This window comes from Hyperoodon ampullatus (assembly GCF_949752795.1).
Source record: "Hyperoodon ampullatus genome assembly, chromosome: 4".
Classification (NCBI taxonomy): domain Eukaryota; kingdom Metazoa; phylum Chordata; class Mammalia; order Artiodactyla; family Ziphiidae; genus Hyperoodon; species Hyperoodon ampullatus.
The window spans coordinates 164181994-164205146 of NC_136917.1; the positions used below are offsets into that span (position 1 = coordinate 164181994).

The 23153-nt window shown below is 48.1% G+C and overlaps 1 protein-coding gene across 1 annotated transcript in view; it reads right to left on the reverse strand.

Annotated features, from left to right (window-relative positions):
- Window positions 1–18945, reverse strand: part of TRIO (trio Rho guanine nucleotide exchange factor) — a gene marked incomplete at its 5' end in the record, with an annotated part of 376660 nt that extends 357715 nt beyond the window's left edge. The window contains one exon of the mRNA XM_079704002.1: window positions 18789–18945. Within this exon, the coding sequence (XP_079560128.1) occupies window positions 18789–18945 (157 nt within the window). The remainder of the gene's footprint in view (window positions 1–18788) is intronic.
- Window positions 18946–23153: the final 4208 nt, after the last annotated feature.

Below are 23153 nucleotides of genomic sequence, written 5' to 3' on the forward strand. Positions count from 1 at the left end.
GAAATTGAGTTATTTGCAGTGAGGTGGATGGACCTAGAGACTGTCGTACAGAGTGAAGTAAGCCAGAAAGAGAAAGACAAATACCGTAGGCTAACACATATACATGGAATCTTAAAAAAAAATAAAATAAAATAAAATGGTTCTGAGGAACCTAGGGGCCGGACCGAATAAAGACGCAGACGTAGAGAATGGACTTGAGGACATGAGGAAAGGGAAGGGGAAGCTGGGACGAAGTGAGAGAGTGGCATGGACATATATACACTACCAAATGTAAAATAGATAGCTAGTGGGAAGCAGCCGCATAGCACAGGGAGATCAGCTTGGTGTTTTGTGACCACCTAAAGGGGTGGGATAGGGAGGGTGGGAGTGAGATGCCAGAGGGAGGAGATATGGGGATATATGTTTATGTATAGCTGATTCACTTTGTTATACAGCAGAAACACATACACCATTATAAAGCAATTATACTCCAATAAAGATGTTAAATAAATAAATATTAGGGCATTTAAAAAGAAGAAATTAGGGCTTAATCCCACATTTCCCACCTCACTCCTGTAACAGCCCTGAGGCCTCTGATAAGATTATTTTTCAGATGCTTTTCGATATAATTAACAAGTTTTTTTTTCCCTAGCACTGACACAGAGGTGTCAATACACTTAAGTCACCTGAATGATTCATCCTGAAGGAATTACTACATCCAACAGAGCTGGGTTCACAACTGATGTACCTGTTCCACCGCTGAGTAGCATCAGAAACCACCACTGGTACGAGCAGCACAGGCTCATCAAAAGTACTCACACAGGCAGAGAAAGATTCAAAGAGAAGTGCCCTGTACTGTTAATGTCTGGACTCAGCTTAAAACACACATTGATGTATAAGCAAGTCAGGAATCGTCTGGGGACTAGAAAACTTACTTGTCAAATTTTTTTGCCAATCACTGTTAACATACAGCAAATGAGAAAGGAGACTCATGAAAATGTATGTAGGCAGAGCCTGTAAAGACTCCTGAATACTTTAGGAATGTGAGAATTTAAAAAAAAACCTAAAAATTATGTTCTCGTGTAACTACAAATACCTAAAAATCAAAGTAAGCTTTACTGAATTTTTAAATTACACTAATAGGATTATCATTTCCTCATTTGAAGTGGTTCAGACATGTATCCACTCTGATTATTTACAAAATGTAATTATAAGCATGTACGTGTGTATGTGTGTGTGTGTACGCATACACATGCGCACACTCCAGAACTCCAGTCAAGCTGCAGTTCCCTGCAAGAGACAAAGAATAATTGTCCTTGATGAGGGATGCAATCTTTAAGTGTTGCACATCAGTCCATAGATTAGAACAGGAAAAGAGAAAAAGTTTCAAAGAGGTCCTCTTCTGGAAAATACCCTTTACATTGTTGATCACATATAAAACACCGTGAAAGTGAGTATGTTGCCTGAATCTACACGATCTTATAATATTCCTTTTACTGTCAAGCCAGGAGATGAAAATTAGCCCTGACTAGTGCTAGCAAAATAATAAGGGAGAGTATGAAATCTCTAAGTGGACCAAAAAAAAAAAAAAAAAAAAAAAAGAAGCTGCTGCAAATCATGTGTGAGTTCTAAAAGCAGAGGTAAAGAGGCCACTCCCAAAATATTTTAAATATTCTCCCCACTTTACATCACTGCCATTGTATACTGTGTGTGTGGCATACATTATCTCCATTTTAAATCATGGTATGAACTCTAACTTTTTTTTGTTATTTTTTGCAGTACGCGGGCCTCTCACTGCTGTGGCCTCTCCCGTTGCGGAGCACAGGCTCCGGACGCGCAGGCTCAGCGGCCATGGCTCACGGGCCCAGCCGCTCCGCGGCATGTGGGATCTTCCCGGACCGGGGCACGAACCCGTGTCCCCTGCATAGGCAGGCGGACTCTCAACCACTGCGCCACCAGGGAAGCCCATGAACTCTGCCATTTTTAAAGGTGAAAAACAAAGTAAGAACTGATATTTTAAAGTGTTCTCAAGTACCAATACAAAGAATATGAGCTAGGGGAGTGTTAAATTACAAGCCATCTGTTCTGATAATGTACGATGTGATTTCTCTAATCTCCTTCAATACTACGTAACATCTCTGTGGCAACACGGTGACTACAAATGCAAGTTTGGTGGGCCAGTCGTGCACTCAGTCTGTTCACACAACAGAAAACCAGACTGGTCAGCGAGCTCCGCAATGAGCCAGAGTCTTCTCCTTCAGGAAGGATGTCCCGTCATAAACGGACCACATTCACGTTCTCCATTCCCTCCAGGCATGTAAGTGAAATGGTTCTGCACAACGCACTTATCATACCTTACAGAAAACTGGCCACGGCCCCATGACCCATAACCAATATGTGCACCTCGGCATAACTCAGAGGTTACTCTTCCTAGCTGTGCATCTGAGTTACCAGTAAGGCTTTTTCAAAATACGGATTCTAGGGCCCTATTCTAGAACTACTAAATGAGAATCCCTGGAGATTTGTAATTTTTTTTAACTTTTTAGGTGATTCTGATACAGTCTGGGTTAAGGAACCACCAGTATAAATCACAACAGGCATTTACTTTGCCTCTCCTTGGAGCTTGCCCAGGCCCAGAGGCCCAGCAGCTCACACTCACGGGAAACAATTACGACCCAAAGACCCAGAACCAGAACACGGTCTACACAAGGTACTACGCCAACACTGATGGCCAGGGAGGCCAGAAGACAGACAGGTAGGTGGTTTCCTAAAGGAAGTGATGCTTGAGCTCAGTCAGTTACAGGAAAACCAGGAAGAGGAGGGAACACCAAACACACAGACGGGGGCAAGAACACAGCCACAGCGTGGAGTGTGCGATGGGCCTTCGAGAGGCTGACGGGGCAAGCGGTCCAGAAGCTTCCCTTGAGGCCAGCCAGCCCAGCTAGGGTGGGTGGACTGACCCAGTCTGAAACTCAGAAAACTGCCTTTGTGGCTCTCACGCAGCCTTGGTTGCAAAGCACATCCCTACACCAGGTAAAGAAAAACAGGATTTGGGGGTGGTATAAAGAGAACTAAAAGTGATTCTGCCCTAGCTTTAGCAAAATCCTCATCTGTAAACAGGAAAAATACTATGTATGTCAAAAAATGTGTGATAGGTGAGAGATAATAGACTAGGTCTTTTTAAGAGCATCTCAAATTTCATTTTCACCTTGAGAGCAATTCCAATTACGTGGACTTGAGCTAGTTGATCACCTCTTATAATTTTAATTTCTGCATTATTCCCCAGCACATTTTTAAAAAGAGGCCAGAAGAGAGAATCTGCCTAATCATCTTGCCTCTTTAGAATACAAACTCCCACTGGACAGAATATTATTTTTGTCTTCTCCAGCTGTATGGCACCTGGCATACTGACACTGCTCAAAGGATAAACAGCTCATTCATTACACAGTGCCATGTATATTAAATAATGCCCATAAAGTCCTTTGAAGATGAAAACCACTTCAAGTGCTAAGTAATTCTGAGCTAGGCATCTGAAACTGAGAAACAAAGATGACAGACCAAACATCATAAAAAGGTCACCACCCAGCAGGAAGGCTCTCGTTCCACCAGACCTCTGGTCCCCTTGCAGGCATGCTACACAGCAGACAAAACCCCAACCTACTTTTACATGTTTTTAATGTATATAATCAGGAGAAAAAGTTTCAAAATGCTAAAAAGAACGAAAGTCTTCAGTGGTTCCTTTCTTTCAGGGACCTTGACCGAAAGTAATTTCAAAGCCACACAAATTCTTCTTCTTACTGAGACGTCTCCTTTTAAGGGACGCTAACATACTCTCTATGAAGAATCAACTCAATTCTAAAACAGGCACAATGAAAATTCTTGAACAGAGCATATGCGATTTTATGCAAATTAATACAGTTTCCGTCTTGGAGTCTAACACGTACTCCTGGTCGTGTATGCGATTTAGCAGGGCTGACTCCAATGTTCAGAAATACAGAACTTGCGCTTCCCTGGTGGCGCAGTGGTTGAGAGTCCGCCTGCCGATGCAGGGGACACGGGTTCGTGCCCCGGTCTGGGAAGATCCCACGTGCCGCGGAGCGGCTGGGCCCGTGAGCCATGGCCGCTGAGCCTGCGCGTCCGGAGCCTGTGCTCCGCAACGGGAGAGGCCACGACAGTGAGAGGCCCGCGTACCGGAAAAAAAAAAAAAAATACAGAGCTCCCATGAGCAGGAGGACGCTGGGTGCAACTGTTACTGTCCAGGCCATGCTCAGCAGGAGAAGAGCGCCGAGCTTCTCCCCCTCCAACTCCCCCAGGACGCTACGAGGGAGACTAAGTATCACCGGCTTGAACCACTTCAGGTGTGCCCTTCGCTGTCCCCAAATACACCACTTACTGGGAAGCAAAGTCCGTCTTTTTCTTTTTGACTGAGACTCCCTGAAATTTTCAACGGGACAGTTAATCCAATGCTTTCTAAGAAATTACCAAAGGTACCATCAAATCACAACTGAAGCCCGACCAGATCTTATCCACAACACCCTCCTTCAAAGAGGAGTGACTTTTTCTTCCTCTCCCTGACGCCAAAAAAAGGGACACAGAAAGCTCCCTGAATGGTGTCACACACCTCAGTGTGATATGCATGGCGCAGCGGGAGAAACCATCCGCAGGCATCTGCTTTTTCCACCGGGGACAACCACCTGGGGCTGCGCTGGGCATCCATCCTCCTGGCCACCCCTAATAGCTACTAACCTACAGGAAGTTAAAAGCCCTCTCTAAGTCCCCTCCCTCAGGTATAAAATTGGATGTCACTGCCTACCTTGCAGAGGGCTATGAAAATTAAACAGCTGGAGGCTGAAGCACACAATAAATGAAGCTGTTTAGGAATCTGAAATATTGCCAATTTAGCCATAACGTTTTTTTATTGACATGTAACTCACATACTATAAAATTTTCCCTTTTAAAGTGTATCTTTCAGTGGGGTTTAGTTTATTCACACTGTGTGCAACCCTCAGCACTAGCTAATTCCAGAACGTCTTCAGCACCCGAGTCCTTCCCCAGAATGCTTGACCAATGAGCAATCATGACCTTTTACTCTCCAAATTTTCTAAATCAAAAGGCTTTCACCCTTAAAACATGAATAAGCACATTATGATTCTTCTTGCTAAAATGTCTAGTTGGAGGAACAGGCCTGTAGAGGTACAGAGGCTAAATATTCCACAGCACACTCTAACAAGCATGAGGACAGTCACAGAAAATACAGAACACAATATATGAAATCGAGACTGTCTCCCCAAATCAAGGGCCCATGTTCTGTGTCATCATTTAATGGAGCAGAACACTGAACAGCCAATATTCACTTTGCCTGTAACAGAAAGATCTGCACCCAGTGGTCCACGGTTTCTAGAACTGAGTGCACACACACACGTCCCAGAAACCCCGCGCTAAAGCACACACTACACAGCGGCACGAAACTTACTGCAGGTGGTTTCTGGGAAGAAACATTTGGTCAACGAAGGGTAGCAAGCAGGTCTCCCAAGTCGTGACTCCTGACTTACTCGAGAGGGACTCAGCTCCTCGCCCTACTCGGAGCCTGGGATGGATTCCCGTGAAAGGACCACCACTGCCCCACGCTCAGCCTAACACACACCTGGTCCCAGGCCATCCCTCATGGCTCATCATTCATTCTTGTTATCTCAACACTTTCCTTTTTCCTCCTCTCTTCCAGCCATTAGTACATGGAAATGAAGATGATAAACTGTTTTACCCACAACAGGTGTCAGCTTTATAAACCATACTTATTAGAAATCGATCTCCCTTTCTTTTTTGGCAACTCCTTATTTTTCAATTTTGCACTTCCACATCCCCAGAAAGTGAGCTGTTGATGGAGTCTGGCAGCTCTTTTCTTAAACACGCCTCGGGGGAGTTCCAGGCATGACTTCATCTGTTTTCTTTGGGTGACTAAGTGACAAGGCAAAGAGCTGAACAGAAGCTGACCGCTAACTGCCGATTTGAACGGTTTCAACTTGAAGATGTAGGTTCCTTTTAATCACAGTGGTATGGCTTAGCATTCTGAAACTGCTTACTGCATTTTCTGAGTAAATCAGCAAAGACACTGAGGATAAAAGGAGCCTTCACGTCGGGGAAAGGAATTACAAACTTGGGAGAGGCAAGACTGAAATGCACTTTGTAGTACTGGACTGGAATTGAAGGCATGAGTATCAATTCATGGTTTTTATTCTAGACAGGGGTACAAAAAGACAGCGGCACGTGTGCATGTGACACTGTGTGTGTGTGTGCATATACATGTATGTGTGGCACACATACGTACTCCCCACTTCCTAGCTGTGTGCGCTGAGAGGTTCTAGAAGCAATGAAGCCCCTGTGGCAATAAGTACACTTAGTGCCCAGACTGAGTTTCTTAATGCTGTTTTCTGCTAAAATGAACCAGGGCTCCTTGGAGAAACAGCTGATTTCAGGGCTGGAGTAAGGAAAGGACAACATAAGCCTGGAATATTTTACTGTGTCAGAAAATAACAAAGTGCCCCAAAAATGATGAGAACATGTCACAAAAGATAAAGGAGCCAGCCTGAAAGGACATCATGGCCAGATCTTGGACAACTTTAGCATCAAACTAAATAATGATAACAAAGGATTATAACCCACTGCGTAAGACAGGAATTCATGAGGCCACACTTACATAAATAAATAAGTAGGGCAGAAGGAGAGGCTCTGCCTTACGGTCGAAAACCAACGAAATACAGAAGACGTAATGAAGTTAGAAAAATCACCATTCTGTAACCGTCATAGTAATCACTGATTCAGGCAAAAGCCATCAAGGGAGACAACCAGCAAATGAAAGTCGGGAAAGGAACAGGATTTTACATAGTCTCAAATTCTCTCCCCACAAGACACTAATTACAAGGGAAAAATACAGTGGAGAAACCTGGTAGTCACCACCTAAATCAAATGACCAAACTGAACAAACGTCCCACAATGAGGCAGCTGACAGCTGTGTCCCTGACAGGGCACTCGGGGAAGGACACAGCCCTTATGCCAGAAGTGCACGACCTGAACCTAGGAATCATACAACCCAAACCAAGGGACAGGCTTCCAAAGAAGTGACTAGAATCTTCAAAAATATCCAAGTAACAAAAGAGACAGGCTGGGGAGATGTTCCAAATTAAAACCAAAGAGACCTGACAACTAAATGTAATATGTGGTCCTGGATAGAGTGCTGGGCCACCAGTATTTTTTTCATCGCCAACAGTTTCTGGAAGAACTGGTAAAGTTTTAGTAAAGTCAGCAGATTTATATAATAATATTACATCAAAATTAACGACTTGGGTCACTACTGTAAGAGAATGTCCTTTCTCTTACACAGTACTCTCAAGCCACCTTTTACAGATAAGGGCACCATCACTTTGCAACTTACTCTCAAATGGTTCAGAAACAAAGTAATATGTAAATTTAATATATACAAAACATGTATGTATGTGTGTGTGTGTGTGTGTATCTAGAGGGGCGTGGGAAGGGGAGGGGTAGGTGACGCACCTGAGGTGAAACAGTAACAACTGGGGAATCTGACTCCTTTGAACATGAATACTGGCTTCTGAAAACAAATTTACCTGCTCCCGCCCCCCAAAAAGAAAACCTCAATGAACTTTAAATGCAATCAACAATGAAGACATGAACCAACTAAATAGCCAAAAATGATACATACAGTAAAATCTCAATTTGACTAAGTTGATATGGATTTCAGCCTTGTACCTCCTTTGTTGGTTTAAAATCAAAGATAAACTAAAATAGCATGTCAAAAGCACACACTCTCCCACTAAACAGCAGGCCAGTGCTACTTTTGTAATTCTAGAAATTTTTTAAAAGCGAGAATTAAACAAAAATGAAAAAACCTGAAACTGAGAAACTCCTTGAGTAAACCAGGAGGAAACGAAAAGCAGATTTTAAGAGTACAATACACCTTCCGGTTATATAATGTCTACATCCAAGACACCAGCATTTCGACCATCCTCTGACTGAAATAGTAAAAGTCCAAGGTAGATGTGGAGTTACTCAGAGACACATGAAAACAGATCATGTTCCCAGTGTGGAGATGCTGCTGTGACCTGCACATGCAGTAAACCTGGAGCAACGCATAAAATCAGGCTACAGTTTGGGGAGGGAGGGATGAGGTGTGACTGACGAAAATGCACCCCACATGTAGGAAAACCTAGAACACATGCCCGAGAGCTATCTCACTAAAAGAGGATGGTGGAAAGTAAATCTATTCCCCATGACCACAACAGTCATCATCTGTGGGCGCATTTCCATGAAGAACAGCAAAGAAGTGAGTGGCTGCAACAAAATAGCTACACGGAAAGAACCCAGGAGTGACCACGCCCACCTTTTACACTAAAACTGTCCCTGACAAAGCAGCTGCCCCTCCCCACTGCCCCACCCGTGCCCCCTTCTTCAGTCAGGAAGGAAGCCCCAGTAATCTTCATAAGGTGTCACACACATCAGCCCGCTGAAAAAACTTCCCTCCCCGGCCAGCCTCTCCCCGCCCTTCCCAAACTTCCCTCCGCTAACCTTGACAGCTGACCTTGACCACCGCAGAGACTTCCTCCCCGGCCAAGTCCGCAGCCAGGGGAACAGGGACCAGCACTTCCACAGGAGTCCTCCCCAGACAGAAACAGCTGGGAGCCAGGAAAACTCAATACACCTCAGTGGGAAAGCTGGGGTTGCCAGGGTTATTTATGTAAAAAGGAACATCATGTTTAATTAGGTGACAAAAGGAAAGGCATAGAAGCTAAATTATAGGGCTCCGACCAACGTGAAAAAAATGCTTGCTCTATCCTGGAATCTTTCATTCCACTTTTGTTTGGTGTGAGACTTTTAAATTACAGCTTCCACCCTCAACACACAAGGATATACATATTCAGTTTTAAAGATGTGAAAGTTACAACACAGTGCCTTGGGGGATGCTGTGCAGAGTGAGGGTCATTTCTACTCTCTCCCTCCATCAGGGATGGAAAGGGCATGTCGGGGCTTCGTGGTCTGGCAGCCATGGGTTTAAATTCCAGCTTCAGCCCCTAGAAGCAGCGCAAGCTGGGGCAGTCGTTCAACCTCCCCAGAGGCTGAGATCCTCATCCTAACCCAGAAATAGCATCCACCTGCTGGAAGGGGGATTTGATTTTACATAAGAAAGCGTATATAAAACACCTGCACAGCATCTCGAATCACAGGCACTCAGATGGTAGCAGCAGTAGAGATAATAGTTAAGAGAAAGACTTTACCAGGTTTTCTTGAAGGACAGGACTGGCATTAATAACATGTGGAGACAAGAAAATAAACCTATTTTAAATATCATCCTCTGACCTTACAGGCAGGTTACTGCTTTCCGGATGCGCTTATTTTACCCGCTTATGGAGCCTCATTCCAAAGGTGTTACCTGACCCCTGACGGCTGGGGGTCCTCCCTCCCACGCTGCTCTGGCAGCTGCTGCTGAAGATTTAGGTTACAGCAAAGCTCCTGGAGAGGCAGAGGGCTGTTCCAAGACTGCCCGCCATCCTAGTTTCCCCCAAAACAGCCCCCGATCCACCCTGCAAGCTGTCACGGGAAATCTACCATCATCCCACCTTAATCCTGCATAGGGTCTACAGTCAAAGGTTTCCAGTAATTTGGTTCAGGGGGGCAGGTCCCATCTCACCAACAGGCTGTCCCCTTCTGTGTGTTCAGCAACCAGCAGAGCTGAGACAGGACCTATAAACAATGCCATGGAGACGAGAGATGCCCAGCAATGAACCCTGCAGATCCTGCATCTCTCAGACTGCGGTTAAATATCAGGAAAGAAACGGGTATACAGCCGGCTAACAAAATGCTGGAGCTCACCAGTCCCGTGAGGAGCTGCTCTCCCAGAGGCTCCCGTCCAGGGACACGTGGACAGAACTGTCACGTGAAGGAAACAGATTGGCCTGGAAACCATCGAATTAGCACCGCTTCTCAATGTTCCTGAACCCAAGATATATTAGGACAGTGGAACAACATTTCAGTGGAGGTGAAATAACTCCGAACTAACTGTGTGAAACATACTCCGCCTCTTTGGAGCTAGTAAGGGTCCTTGCATGCCAGCTAACATCACTGTGGTCCTGAAAAGGGCAGAGAGGGCTGGAAGGGATTTCTCATAATCGTGAATTAAAAAAAAAAAAAAAGCTACCTACAAGCCAGAAACATCTATTTGTTTAGTATTAGACATGAGGAATCTGTTCATTATTAGGATGCCAAAATATTAGACAATCTAAACTTTAGAGATTTCATTGTATGAGTGACTCTAGTTCCGTAGAAATACAGCAACGTTCTAATCAAAGTATTGCCTCCCAATATATTTGTGTGCACCTTCAGAACGAATAATAGAGAAATTGTACTTTTTGGTCCTTATCATTTAAAAGCTAAACTAAGAAAGTTATCCAAAAAAACAACATGTATTTTGTTATTCCTGAAGATCCTAGCACATCTGCCATGAAGGACAAGGATTAACTAAGAGTAAAAGCAAGTAAGAAAACATACACCTTTCAGAACCCAAATAGCCCAGGAGTACCCTGCTTGGGTTTGCAGACATGGTGTTCAACAGCAGCAATGAAGGAAAAAGGAAACCCTGAAGATGTGGGTCAGCGCGAGAAGGGGAAGTGAAGTAAAAGGAATCAACGATGGGAAACAACTGTAAATATATACTGTTTTGACCAAACACTCACAGACTTTTCATAGGCATAAACTTCAAATTAAAATTAAAACACACATCATTTATACATGTCTCTTCACATATACTAAGAAACATGGGTTCTTTTAAAATAGATTTCAAATATCAGTCTTTGTGGGACTTCCTTGGTGGCACAGTGGTTAAGAACCCGCCTGCCAATGCAAGGGACACATGTTCGAGCCCTGGTCCGGGAAGATCCCACATGCCACGGAGCAACTAAGCCCATGTGCCACAACTACTGAGCCTGCGCTCTAGAGCCCGCGAGCCACAACTACTGAGCCTGCGTACCGCAACTACTAAAGCCCGCACACCTAGAGCCCATCCTCCACAACAAGAGAAGCCACCGCAATGAGAAGCCCGCACACGGCAACGAAGAGGAGCCCCCGCTCGCCACAACTAGAGAAAGCCCGCGCACAGCAACAAAGACCCAATGCAGCCAAAAATAAATAAATATTTATTTTTAAAAAAAAAAATCAGTCTCTGATTTATTCATTTCTTCTTGCACTGAAACCACCCATTCCACAGAATTCCAAAGTGGGGTGTTTTATGACTTTTCCAAGATACACACACACACACACACACAAAGAAAAACAAGATACCAACAAAACCTATCTAAAAATATTTGAGGATCATAATTTTAAATTTGAATTGTGTTTTTCTCAAGTTCAGCTTTATTTTATGGTTATGAGTCTTAAGTGGGGAAACTAACACTTTATAAATTCATTCATTAACCATCAACACTGCAAAACACAGAGCTTCAGAGTCAATTACATACAGGAAAGTCCATGAACAGAGGGCAAATGACCTCACATAGGTATTAATGCAGGAACAACGCCCCCTCCCCCAAATGAAACTTATTCCTAGAAATTCCTTCTTTAACACCAGGAACGTCCAGGCACAGCGGACCACCCTGCATGTGCTACTCTTTTTCTATCTGGACAGCAGCAAAACTCACTGGAGTGGGAAAATTGGAAGCAGGTGACTGTGTGCATCTAAAGATAGTTTTTTTAAGTCCACAGACTTGACTTATATGCCAAATGGACTCCCAAGTTACGCTTCTTACAGAATCCAAGAAAAGGATCTTTACTTCCCCATAACTATCTTCAAAGTCTCTCTAGGTGACCCCTAGACGTTTCAGGAAGTTTGGTCCCACCGAGGTCACTCTCTTACTATCTTTAAAATCAATAAAAAATCCTTCTAAAATAACTCAGTTTTGTTCAAGTTTACCTAGATAAATGACTTCTATTAGATTTGACTTTTGTTGGTATCTCACAGTTTTTATTTGCATTTCCTTGAATATGTGTTGGCCATTTTGTACTTTGAATTGTCTGTCTATTTCCCTTTTGGACTGCCTTCCTTATTGATTTGAGGAAGCCTTATTTTAATCCTGTATATATAATTCTTTGTCTGATTTGTAATGTAAATGTTCTCTCCCAGTTTGTGGTTAGCCTTTTTTTTATTTTTATTTTTTTGCGGTACGCGGGCCTCTCACTGTTAATGGCCTCTCCCGTTGCGGAGCACAGGCTCCAGACGCGCAGGCTCAGCGGCCAAGGCTCACGGGCCCAGCCGCTCCGCGGCATGTGGGATCTTCCCAGACCGGGGCACGAACCCGCGTCCCCTGCATCGGCAGGCGGGCTCTCAGCCACTGCGCCACCAGAGAAGCCCCAGCCTTTTTTTAATGTTATGTTTTACATTATAATACAGTACAACTGGATTCTTTTCTCCATGTACAGTTCTATGAATTTTAATATATAGAATCACCACCACAGCCAGGATACAAAACAGTTCCATCATCCCTCAAAATGCCCCTTACACTGCCCCTCTGTAGTCAAGCTCTCCCCACCCCTAATTCCTGGCAATCAACCAATCTGTTCTCTGTCCCTGCAATTCTATTTTTTTGAGAATGTCGTACAAGTGGAATCCTATGTAGCCTTTTGAAACAGGCTTCCTTCACTCAGCATCAGCCGAATGGATGTACCAGTTTATCTGTTCACACCTACTGCTTTTAACGCTAACAACCACAGCAGACAGCGAGGGGCCTTAGCCCTTCCCAGCAGCATACCAAGTACCTTCCTGAGGCTGAAAGAAAAGCGGGGAGGGCCATGCAGCTGGCAGGACCTTGCAGAAACCCCTCCTGAAGAGAAACCGGGTGCAGTTCATCGCTGTCCACAACAGGGCTACAAACTGTAAGAAAATAAGCCTGATGAACTCACGCGGACACTGCTAACGCAAAGTACCCTAGACCAAGAATCTATTCTGTGTGTTCACTAACGTTTTCATTAAAGCTTCCCGTCAGGGTAACTGGTAAAATGTACTCATTTATGACAGAGCCCAAATGGTGTGATGCTTCCAAAGCACAAGATCTGCTCCATAGATTACTCCGCAATCCTCCCCAACCAGAGAAGAGTAGACGTGTGGCTGATCAAAGAAGTCAGTAATCTACAATTCAAGTATATGTATCACCAAAGGGAGGTTTCATATTGCCAGAGCACATCTGGCATTAGACCAAATAGTCCCGACTGACCAGGAGGTCTCACAAGGAAAAAACCCCAGAAACCCCAGAGAAACGCCTTTCTGCAGCTCAAGCCCCTACACCCTGCGCTTCAAAGTCCACACACCCCACTCTCACTCTCGCTCTGGCCCTAGACATATAACCTTTCCCAGAGGGCAGGTGGTTCAGAACTTGGGTTTCCAGGGGCTTCCTTACGTGGAGAGGGGAGAAAAAAGAGGAAATTAAGGTAAGAGCTATTCCGTGAGCAAACTGAGCACTTCCATTGCCAAATGAGAAGTGAAGATGAGACTCAGGCACTCGCCAACCATTAACCGCTGGGGCAAGAATTCCCATAAACAAGACCGTCTGCGCGGAAGGCTCGAGGATGTCACAATGCTGGGAGACGGCGTTGGCAACTCTAGCCGGGGTCTCCTCTTTATCAGGTGGCAGAGACGGAGTGGCATCGCGGTCTGGTCGGGGCCGAGCACTGTGGCAGGGGCAGGAGCCAGGGGCTCGGGCAGGCAGTGCCTCCACAGCGGGCACAGGAGCCCAGGGCCACGGAGAGTAGGCAGCGGGGAAGGCACCCTGCGGGGTCCTGATCCACACAGCCTGGCTCCTTTCTGCTCCTTTGCCCTAATTCAGAGACACAGCGACAGCGATACCCAGAATGGCTGCAGGTGAAGAAGAAGAAGAAGAAAAACAATACAGCTGCCAGAATTCCCATTCGCAAGGCACACTGGGAAGGTTCCCGTGCATGCTCATCCCCTTGCCTAGGGCTTGCTGGACAGCTCAGCGGCAGAATCTGGAGGAGAACACAAGAGAGCTCTGTCTCTGCACCATCTAATCCCTCTCACCCCTTCTGCACCCCTGGGCCCATCCTGTTCACTGCCCACGAGTGAGGCTTCAGCGGGGCTGAGAAGCAGGAAGAAGATACAAAAGACAGCATCTCTGTCCACAAGACAAACAACACAGTCACCCCGGTCAGTTCACCCAAGTGCACTCGGCCGAACACTCGCGAGAGGAAGAAATGAGCAGCGGCGTCAGAGGCCGCACTACCTTTCAGGGCCATGCGGTAGGGTTCGCACCCAAAGCCAGTTCTTCACCTTCCACGGAGTAGCTACTGTTCTGCCAGCAGCGCTACTAAAAATGTGTCAAGACAATGCACTTCAGGAAACAAAAACGAATTCACGATAGAACCGAGGAGGAAAGAAGGGGCTTGTTAAGACTGCTTTTTATAGTAAAACACAATCCATCCCTAGCAACGTAAGTGACTTTACTAGGCAGTAAAGTGTGGCTACTGAGCGAGAATTTGACTTTTCTCTGGAATTCCACCAAGGATATGAGATAAAATTTTCTCAGTAGAGGAGTCAAGTAAATAAACTTAAATATCAGATAGAGCTGATTTAGATTATAACAGCTCCAAACATATCTTTCACTTAGAAACAAATCCCAAATCTATCATAACATTTAAGAGGTCTGAAAAGGCCACCCTAAACCCATATTTTTAATATACATTTTGCAAAACATACTTAAACCCATGCCCCATCTCAAACAGAACCACTGGCTTCATTTAAATCTTGGTTGATCATTTAAGTGGTTTAAATGGCTTCATCTAAATGTTCACGTGAACCTTGGATGGTTAAATCGCAAAGGAAAAAATATAATATTCCATGTCAGTAAGTCAGTTTACAAGGTGTCAATGGAACGTTTCCTTCAATGATTGTTTTACTGCTCTTTGACTTCTTGAAAATCGCTTACAGGATATTTTCAGCTATCTCTCTGCTCTCCTCTAAAACTGAGCTTCACTCTGCCACTGAGAAAGGGGAAACCAACATTCATTATCAAGTTTCATTTTCTTCAACTTTCCTTTTCAAAACACTGAGGGTAACAAGGACCAACTGATAATTATTGGTGCTAACAAAGACCAAAGCCGCCAGGCTTCTAAATATACAAAGCAGCAGCAACACAAGCTCAGAAGCCAGCTACTTAAGTGGTGTGAGAAGCATAAATACAAAGACAAATTCCCTCGATATTCCACGAGGAAACCATTATACCAACATAGAAGGATATGCAGACTGCTCCCTCACTAAGGGACAGACTCGACTGTCTTCACATATTCCATTGGAAAGAGAAGTGCTGCAGCCAGCAGTCCAGAATAAGATTTAGTAATGAAAGGAACACAGCACGATGAGCCGTGACGCTTCATAATAACCACAAACCCTTATTCTCTGCACATTCATTTAATGCAAACCTAAAACACGCCAAGCAGGTTAAAAATAATGCATTTATGTAAGTACCCCCCACACACTCTAGAAAGGTTAAAGGGAAAGCTCTGAAAGAATGACTTATTGCCACAAGAACAGAGCCCCAAAAGAGACTGGCAATAAAAGTGATTGGTCCCGGTGGGACTGAGAACTAATGTAGGCAAAGTCCTGGCCATGACAGGCTTCCGGGAAAGAAGCCCAGAGTCAGGGGCATGCTTCCCAGCCCTGACCCCACCTCTACCGGAGCTCCACTCTGAGCAAGTCATTCAACCTCCCTAGAAGCCTGCTTCCTCTTCCATAAAATTAAAAAAAAAAAAAAATGTTTTTTAATGGACCAGCTCACGTTTGTGATGCCTTTTTAAAAGAAAAGTGAAGAATAACCACTAGGTGCTGGGGGCTCAGAGGGAACTACGGAATCCAAGGAGGAAACAGCCCCTGAGCCATCTCCCCAGACCCTCTCCAAGTGCAGGAGTCCTGCCCCCAGCACCCAGCTCCGAACCCTGGCAGGTGGCAGTGCCCCTGCTTGAGTGTGTCTAGGAATCATGACAGCCCATTCTATGCCTGAACTGCTCTAATTATTTAAAAGTTCTATCAAGCTAAATTCTCCCTCTTTCATCCAACCATGGGTACCAGTTTTCAATCGGTGACTACAAGGATAAAATTTAATGCGGGACAGACAAGGAACAAAAAGGAGGAAAGAAAATAAGGCAGCCAAGCAAACAGTTCCAGGGCCAAGAAATGAAAGGCAACCAGTAGAAACGCCTTGTCTAAGTCCGACTGGCAATCTTAAGTACCAGGCTCACAACACCCTGGAAAAATGTTCACACCCTGATCTGTTCACCCCAGTCAACGAGATCCTATTTCCTGTGTTTCTACATCTTAGGAAAAAATGTTCGATTTTACTAACGGACTTGACCTCTCTGTTCAGCCATCCGCATTCAACCCAAACTGCCCAGGAGGACCCCTGCCAGAGCCATTCTACCAGTTGAGGTCCCCACCCAGGGTCCTCCGGCTTCATCTGTCTAAACGTTCGTCCCATCCCACCCGACCAGTCCAAATGAATGGTCCCTCTCCACCCGCCCTCTGCCAGATATCACTGCCCTAGATGCTGGAGCCAAGATCTAGGTCAGGGATTCAGAGGTGCGCAAAGGAGGGAAAAGCACTTTTAAAAGATGTTCCAGGCTACCCCTGGGATAGGACAGCGTAACTGCTGCCTACTTAAAACCTGCTCTGGTTCCTGATTCCAAGTCAGATAACTAAAGGGGCAGTTTGCCCAATCATTTTGGAAGGAGGAAGAAAGGAATAAACCTGTGGGCAGCACCGACTGGCTCTGTCCCAAACTGCACATGTACAGGAGACCAAGCAGACGAGCAGAAGCACAGGCCTAGGCATGGCCGCCAACAGATTTACCTCGCCAGGTAAAGCCTGCGGACAGCCACACGGACTGGGAGCAAGTTTTCTGTGAGCAGCCAGTCCAACCTGATGTCTTTTGAGGCTCTTCTGAGCGAAAGAAGTGATTTCTCTCCTATGCATAATAAAGGTATAAGAAAGTCTGGTCTCAGAAAGCACCAAAAATTCCATCACCAGGGCACAGGCACCCTTCTACGAGAAAGGAGCTGAATTCTGCACAGAATCCATTATTCTGTGACAGGTGGTAAAGACAGAGAGAAGACATACTAGACTTAGCTGCAGGGCATGAAGGGAAGACGTCCCAGGTCTGCTATTAAGAGGTAAGGTGGGGCTTCTCTATCGGGCTAGTTGCACAAAAAAAGGGCTTTCATTTGAAAGGAGTTCATGTTTTCCTAAACCTTTGCTTTCTGCGGGGACCTCGCGGGGAGAGGGCGCAGTGGGGAGTATATTAACCCCAAGCTGACAGTGTTGAGTCGGCGTATGTCACTCCCAGCCACAACCAATCTCTTAGAACGACTCAAAAGTAACCCCACCTGACAAGGACCAAGAAAACGAGGGAAGACAGTACTAAACCAGGGATGCACCGGCACTGCTCACTTCTGCCTCCGACCATCGCCCTCCCGCTGCAAATTGCTCCCTGTGACCCGGATTACCGAACTGATCTCACCGAATCTGGCGACTTGATTCTGAAAGAGGCCACGAAGGAAAGTGAGCCGCCGGCCTCCGGGGCGCGCCCCGTCGCAGGCCGCTCCCCCGACGTCCCCGGCCCAGCCGTCCTCCCGGGAGCCGCCGCCAGCACTCCGCACACGCCCTGCGCCCGCCCGCCCGCCGCGGCCCCGACCTGGCCCGCCCTCCTCCGCTCTCCAGCGCCGAGTCTGCATCCTCCCTGCCCCGCACCTGGCCCGCTGGGCGCTGCGCTCCGGGCTGCGGGCCCCGAGGCTGCCGCCGCCCGGACGCGCCAGCCAACGGGACTGGGCTCGGGGACGCGGGGCGCGGGGCCAGCTCACGCGGGATCTGGGCCCGGGCGGGAGGAGGCGCCGCAGCCGGGGTCCCGGGGACGCCCTGTCACGCCTCCCGCGCCTCCTCCCCGCGGGCCGGCCGCAAAGCTCGCCTCTCCCGCGGCCACCCCCCTCCTCGCCCGAGAGACACCGGGCCACCTGGCACTGCCTCCCAGGCAGTGCCCCGCGAGTGCCGGCCCCGCGCCGCCCCCCGGGGTCACCACGTTCCCAGATGTCCCTCCCGGGCCACCCCCGGAGACAATGGCTCACCCATCGCCCGGCCGGCCGCGCTTCATGTCTGCCACCACCTCCCCTCCTCCCTGGGCGGCGGGTGCCATGGCTGCCCCGTTTCCCAGAAGTGTAGATCGAGTCTGGGGAGGTGACACGCTAGAGGACCGAGCGAAGAAACCAGGCGGCTTACGGGGTCGACGAGGGGCCAGGGACAAATCAGACCCGGAGACCAGCCCAGATGAGAGCCTGCATTCCCGGGCCTGGCCCCGCCGCCCCCGTCCTCTCGGCCTCCGGGACAGGGGCCTCCGCCCTCGCCGTCCCCGCCGCCGCCTCCTCGGCCCTCCCTCGAAAGAGACAAAGAGCCGGCGCCCCAACCGGTGGAGCTGTAGCCTCCGGGGCGGGCGACAGGGAGATTTCACCCTGGAACGAGGGGCGGGCGCAGGGAAGGGCGAGCCGGCGGCGTCCGGGCCGAGCCGCGGCACGGGGGGCGGCGCAGGCAGCGGGACCCGCCGGTGTGGAGCCCGGAGCCCCGGCGCCGGGCAGCGGCCTGGGCGAGCGCGCTCCGGGCCCGACGGGCGGGCGAGCACCGGGCGCGCCAGGGCCCGCGGACCGCGCCTCCGCGGCGGGGGTGGCGGAGCGCGCGCGGGCAGCGGCGCAGTTGCACTCACCGGATCGGAAGAAGGCCGCGATGTCGGCCAGGTCCTTGGCCGCCTCCTCGGCCCCCTCGCCGGCGCCGCCCCCGCAGCCCGAGCTCACCGCGCTGGCCGTGGCGGCGGGGCCGGAGGACGCGGCGGGGGCGGCGGCGCCGCCGCTGCTGCCGCTCATGGCTGCGGCGGCGCCCGCGGCCGCGCCCGGCTCGGGCCCCGCGCCCCTAGCACCGCGCGCCGCCTGCTCCGCGCCTGGCCTGGCGGCGCCGAGCGCCCAGCTGCCCGCGCCCTGCGCGTGGACGCAGAGCCCCGGGGCGGCGGCGGGCGGCGGCGACGGCGGCGGCTCGGCCGGAGGAGCGCGCCCACATAGACGAGGACTCCGCCCGAGAGCCGAGAGCCGGCCGCGGGGCGGGGGCACGGAGCCACGGCCTCGGCGGCGCCGGCCGGAGCGCGGGCAGCAGCGCGCACCGTGCCGGACACGCAGTCGCGAGGGCGGGGGCCCGTGGCCGGCGGGAGCTCCGGGATCACGGGCGCCGGCGGCAGCCGCGAGCCTCCATCTTGATTTCAAATGGGGAAGGAAGGAGGGGGAGGGGGGAAATCACGGCAGAGGGAACCCGGGTGAAAGGAAAAGGGAGAGCAGGGAAAGGAGAGAGGAAGGAAAAAAAAAAGAGGGGCTTCGGCAATTTCCGGCGAATATCGTCAGGGGCCGGAGCGTGGGCTCGGCGGGTGGGCGGGGCCTGTGGTGGGCGGGGCCTGGCGGGAGAGGCGGGGCGGCGCCGGGGTGCCGGTCGCCCAAAAGCCGGCGGATGGCTGTGGGAGCGTTCAGTCTTGCTCCTTCTGCCGGGCAGCTGCAACCCTTGGAAGGAGCAGGAGCGCTCTGACCAGCGAGGGCGGCCCTTTCTAGGCCCAGCACTGCGTCCCCCGCCGGGCGCTCGCTCCTGCTGCGCGAGGCCGTCCTCGGGGCGCTTGAGCTGTTTACTGCGGCTCTCGCCCGCGGGGCCGGCTGACTCCGGCACGGGACCGGTGTGTTTCTCGTTGGCTCAGCGCGGGCACCGGCACGTAGACGGGGCTCCATAATAGTTGTTGAATAGAGAGATCGTGAAAATGGGTGTTGTGTACTCCAGTCCCAGAGGGAGCAGAACAAGCCTCTGAACTCCTGGGGGACGTCTTCTCGTCTGTAAAATGGGATTGCGGACTCACAGCCACCCCACCAGAATGTAGAGAATGGGGAAGGTGATGGTGGCTGAGGAGACCAAAGGACATGAGGGGTAGGTGACATCCAGCTTTACGGAGGACCCGTGTCAAGCCAGCATTTGACAAATATTCAGGTACAAACGCCTGTGACGTGGCTGCAAGCAAAGGGAGCAGAAGTTATGGCTGTCAGAGGTTAAAGGAGCCAATGCTGCCGAAAACAAGGAGAGAGAGAAACAAGATTGATTAAAAAAAAAAAAAAAAGACTGATGAATACTGTTGAAACCAGTATACATGTATACTGCAAATGAACAATTGAGTAAATAAATAGTGGGTGGTGGATACCAGGTTTTTCACTGTTGGAGAGGGAGGCTAGAATGATCCCTGTGGTACGGGATTAGAGTTGGAGACATCAGTATGAATTCATGTTTAACTTACTATAGACACAGATGGATATATAGAAAGATTTACAGATACGTATATTTACAGGGGCTAGCACATATATGTATATTTCCTTGCTCTGTCAGCTGAGTGGGCTTAGAAATAACACTCCTGTAGCAAGATGCACACCAGGCACCCAGATCTTGTTATTACCACCATTCTTCTGTAGAAGGAACCTGGGCTCTTCAGGGGGGTGGCTGACTCTAGGACTAGGGCAGGAAATATACAAGAGAGCCTGGAGCATCTTCTTGTGCCAGAAGGTAAGGAAGGGCTCAAAAAAAAATTTTTTTTTTAATTAATCAACAACCAGAACAATGATGGGCACACAGGAGCCAGCTGAAAGAGCTCCCAGTGACCAAAGCTGTAACAATGTGAACAGCAAAATAAAGCAATATTTGATTATACCCAAAGTATAAAATAAATATCCATGAGCCCATATTGATATAATTCAATGATTGAATAAGTAACTAATTGAGAGAGAAGAGACAAATATCCCATGCAGAAGAATTCAAAATCATTACCTAGATACTCTGCCCTCAATGAGATGGAATAGAAATTCCCTCTCCTTAACTACGGGCTGCACTTAGCGACTTCCAGCGTACAAAATGGAAAGGGGGAGGGGAGAGTAACTTTACAATGAAGAAAACTGATAAACACTACTTCAGCCACATGATCAAGGTTAACAGCAGTGATAAATCACATGGATGGTATATACCCTTGATATGATGTAATGAAAATGGCACTTTACCTCTGTGGTCTTCCTCCCAGAAACACAGTCTAATTATGAGAAAAACATCAGAAAAATCCCAGTTGAGAGACAGTCTACCAGTACTTCCCCAAACCACCAAGGTCAACAAAAATAAGGAGAGTCTGGAAAACTGTCACAGCCAAGAGGAGCCCAAGGAAACATGACAACAAAATGTAATGGAGTATTCTTAAGGATCCTGGAACCATAAAAGGACATTAGGTAGAAACTAAGAAAATATGACTAATATATGGACTTTAGTTAATAATAATCTGCCAATACTGATTCATTAATTGTGAGTAATATGGGAAAATTAGACATGGGGTATATGGGAACCCTGTACTATCTTCACAACTTTCCTGTAAATCTGAATCTATTCTAAAATAGAAGTTTTTTTTTAAAATTTTTAATTGTATGTAGAATCTCAAAAAGAAAAAATTCAGTAAGTCCAAATTTCTCAGGTGTGCTGCCCATGTTTCTTTTTCTTAGTTTTCTGTTGGGTAATTTCTATCTCCAGCTCTTATTCCTCCTCATGGCTTAATCCTAGTTCAGGGAAAACAATTTCCAGGAATTTTCTTTGTCAATTGAGTACATTCCCCTTCCTGCCTTCTCCCCAAGGTTGCAGCCAATCTCCCAGAGGTATTGGTGACATCACAGCATGGGGTGGGGATGGGGAGATTGCACCCGGTCCTTGGTCATCATGGGTTCATGCTGGCACTGGTGCCGATGTGTGTCCCGTGTGTGTCTGCCTCCCCAGTGCTCCTGCGACAGGCATTGCCATGACCTTGCTGTTTTCTGATGTTGCATCCTGCCCACCCAACCATGGGGCCTCTGTAGGTCTGCTGGCAGTCAGCGCCTCTCCCGAGCTACTCCCAAGCAGTCAGGGAGACGTTCAGCTGCTCACTGGGATGCTCAGTCCCACCCCCTCCCACCCCACCCCAGAAAGTAAGGCCAAATTCCCTCTGCTCCCAGACCCCTCAAGTCTACCTGGGCACAGACTTCCTTCCTCAGAGATTCGCATCGGGGTCTAATACTATCCATTTCCTCTCCCGCAAATTGCAGAATTATTATTTCCTCTGCAGGAAGAAAACTTCTCTCCAGGTTTGACATACTTTCTTCAAAATCTTTTATTTGGGACATAACCTTCGTGTTCTTAGGAGAGTCCGTTTTAAATGTATAAACTCCAATTCTTCCCTCTGCCATAGATTCCAGAAGTGTCTCTTGAAATTCAGAAGCCAAGTGTTGACTTCTTTCTTTCCCTCTGAATCCCTTTCATAGCACCCTGTCCTGCAGGTAGTGAATACAGATCCCCCCTCTGTTGCCTAAATGGTGGAGAAAGGTCAAGAATTTGAAAACATCAAAACTGCTGGGGGGCGGGAGGCAAACTGAATGTCATGCAGTCACGGAAAGATCAGCCATCCCTTAGTGGTGGTACTTGGGAAGTGTCCATTGGAAAAAGCTGACTCCCGCTGGAGGGTTCTTGGGTGGAGGCAAGTTCTAGATGTTGGGAGTTGGCCTGAAAGGGAATGTTGACTGCATGGTAATGACTGCTAAGGGTGTCGGGATCAGAGCGGAGTGACTGGTGTGTGTTTGGACAAAAAGAGCTGTCTAGTGTTGAGACCCAGATAGTGACCAATTCTTCTGTCTCAGGTAGAGTCATTTCCAAGAAAGCTCAATAGAAGACTTTGTGTCTGAGTGTGGGACGTGCGGGAAGGCGCACCCAGACTGCAATAAGAGAAAGAGGCTGCACACAGGGTTTTTTTTACCCTCTGCCATCTGAGCATGTGTAGGGGGATCTAAACAGGGTTTCATGACAGCTGCTGTTGATCCTGCCCCACTTTCAAAATTCAGCTCGAATTTCATCCCCTTTCGTGAAGCTGCTACAGTACATTAACTCGAATTGACCTCTCCCTTCTCTGTATTCTGGAGTACCACTCGTTCTGGCATTTGATCGTGTACTGCATTATATTATTTGCAGCCTTTGCGTTTAATGTCTTGCCTACAAGATG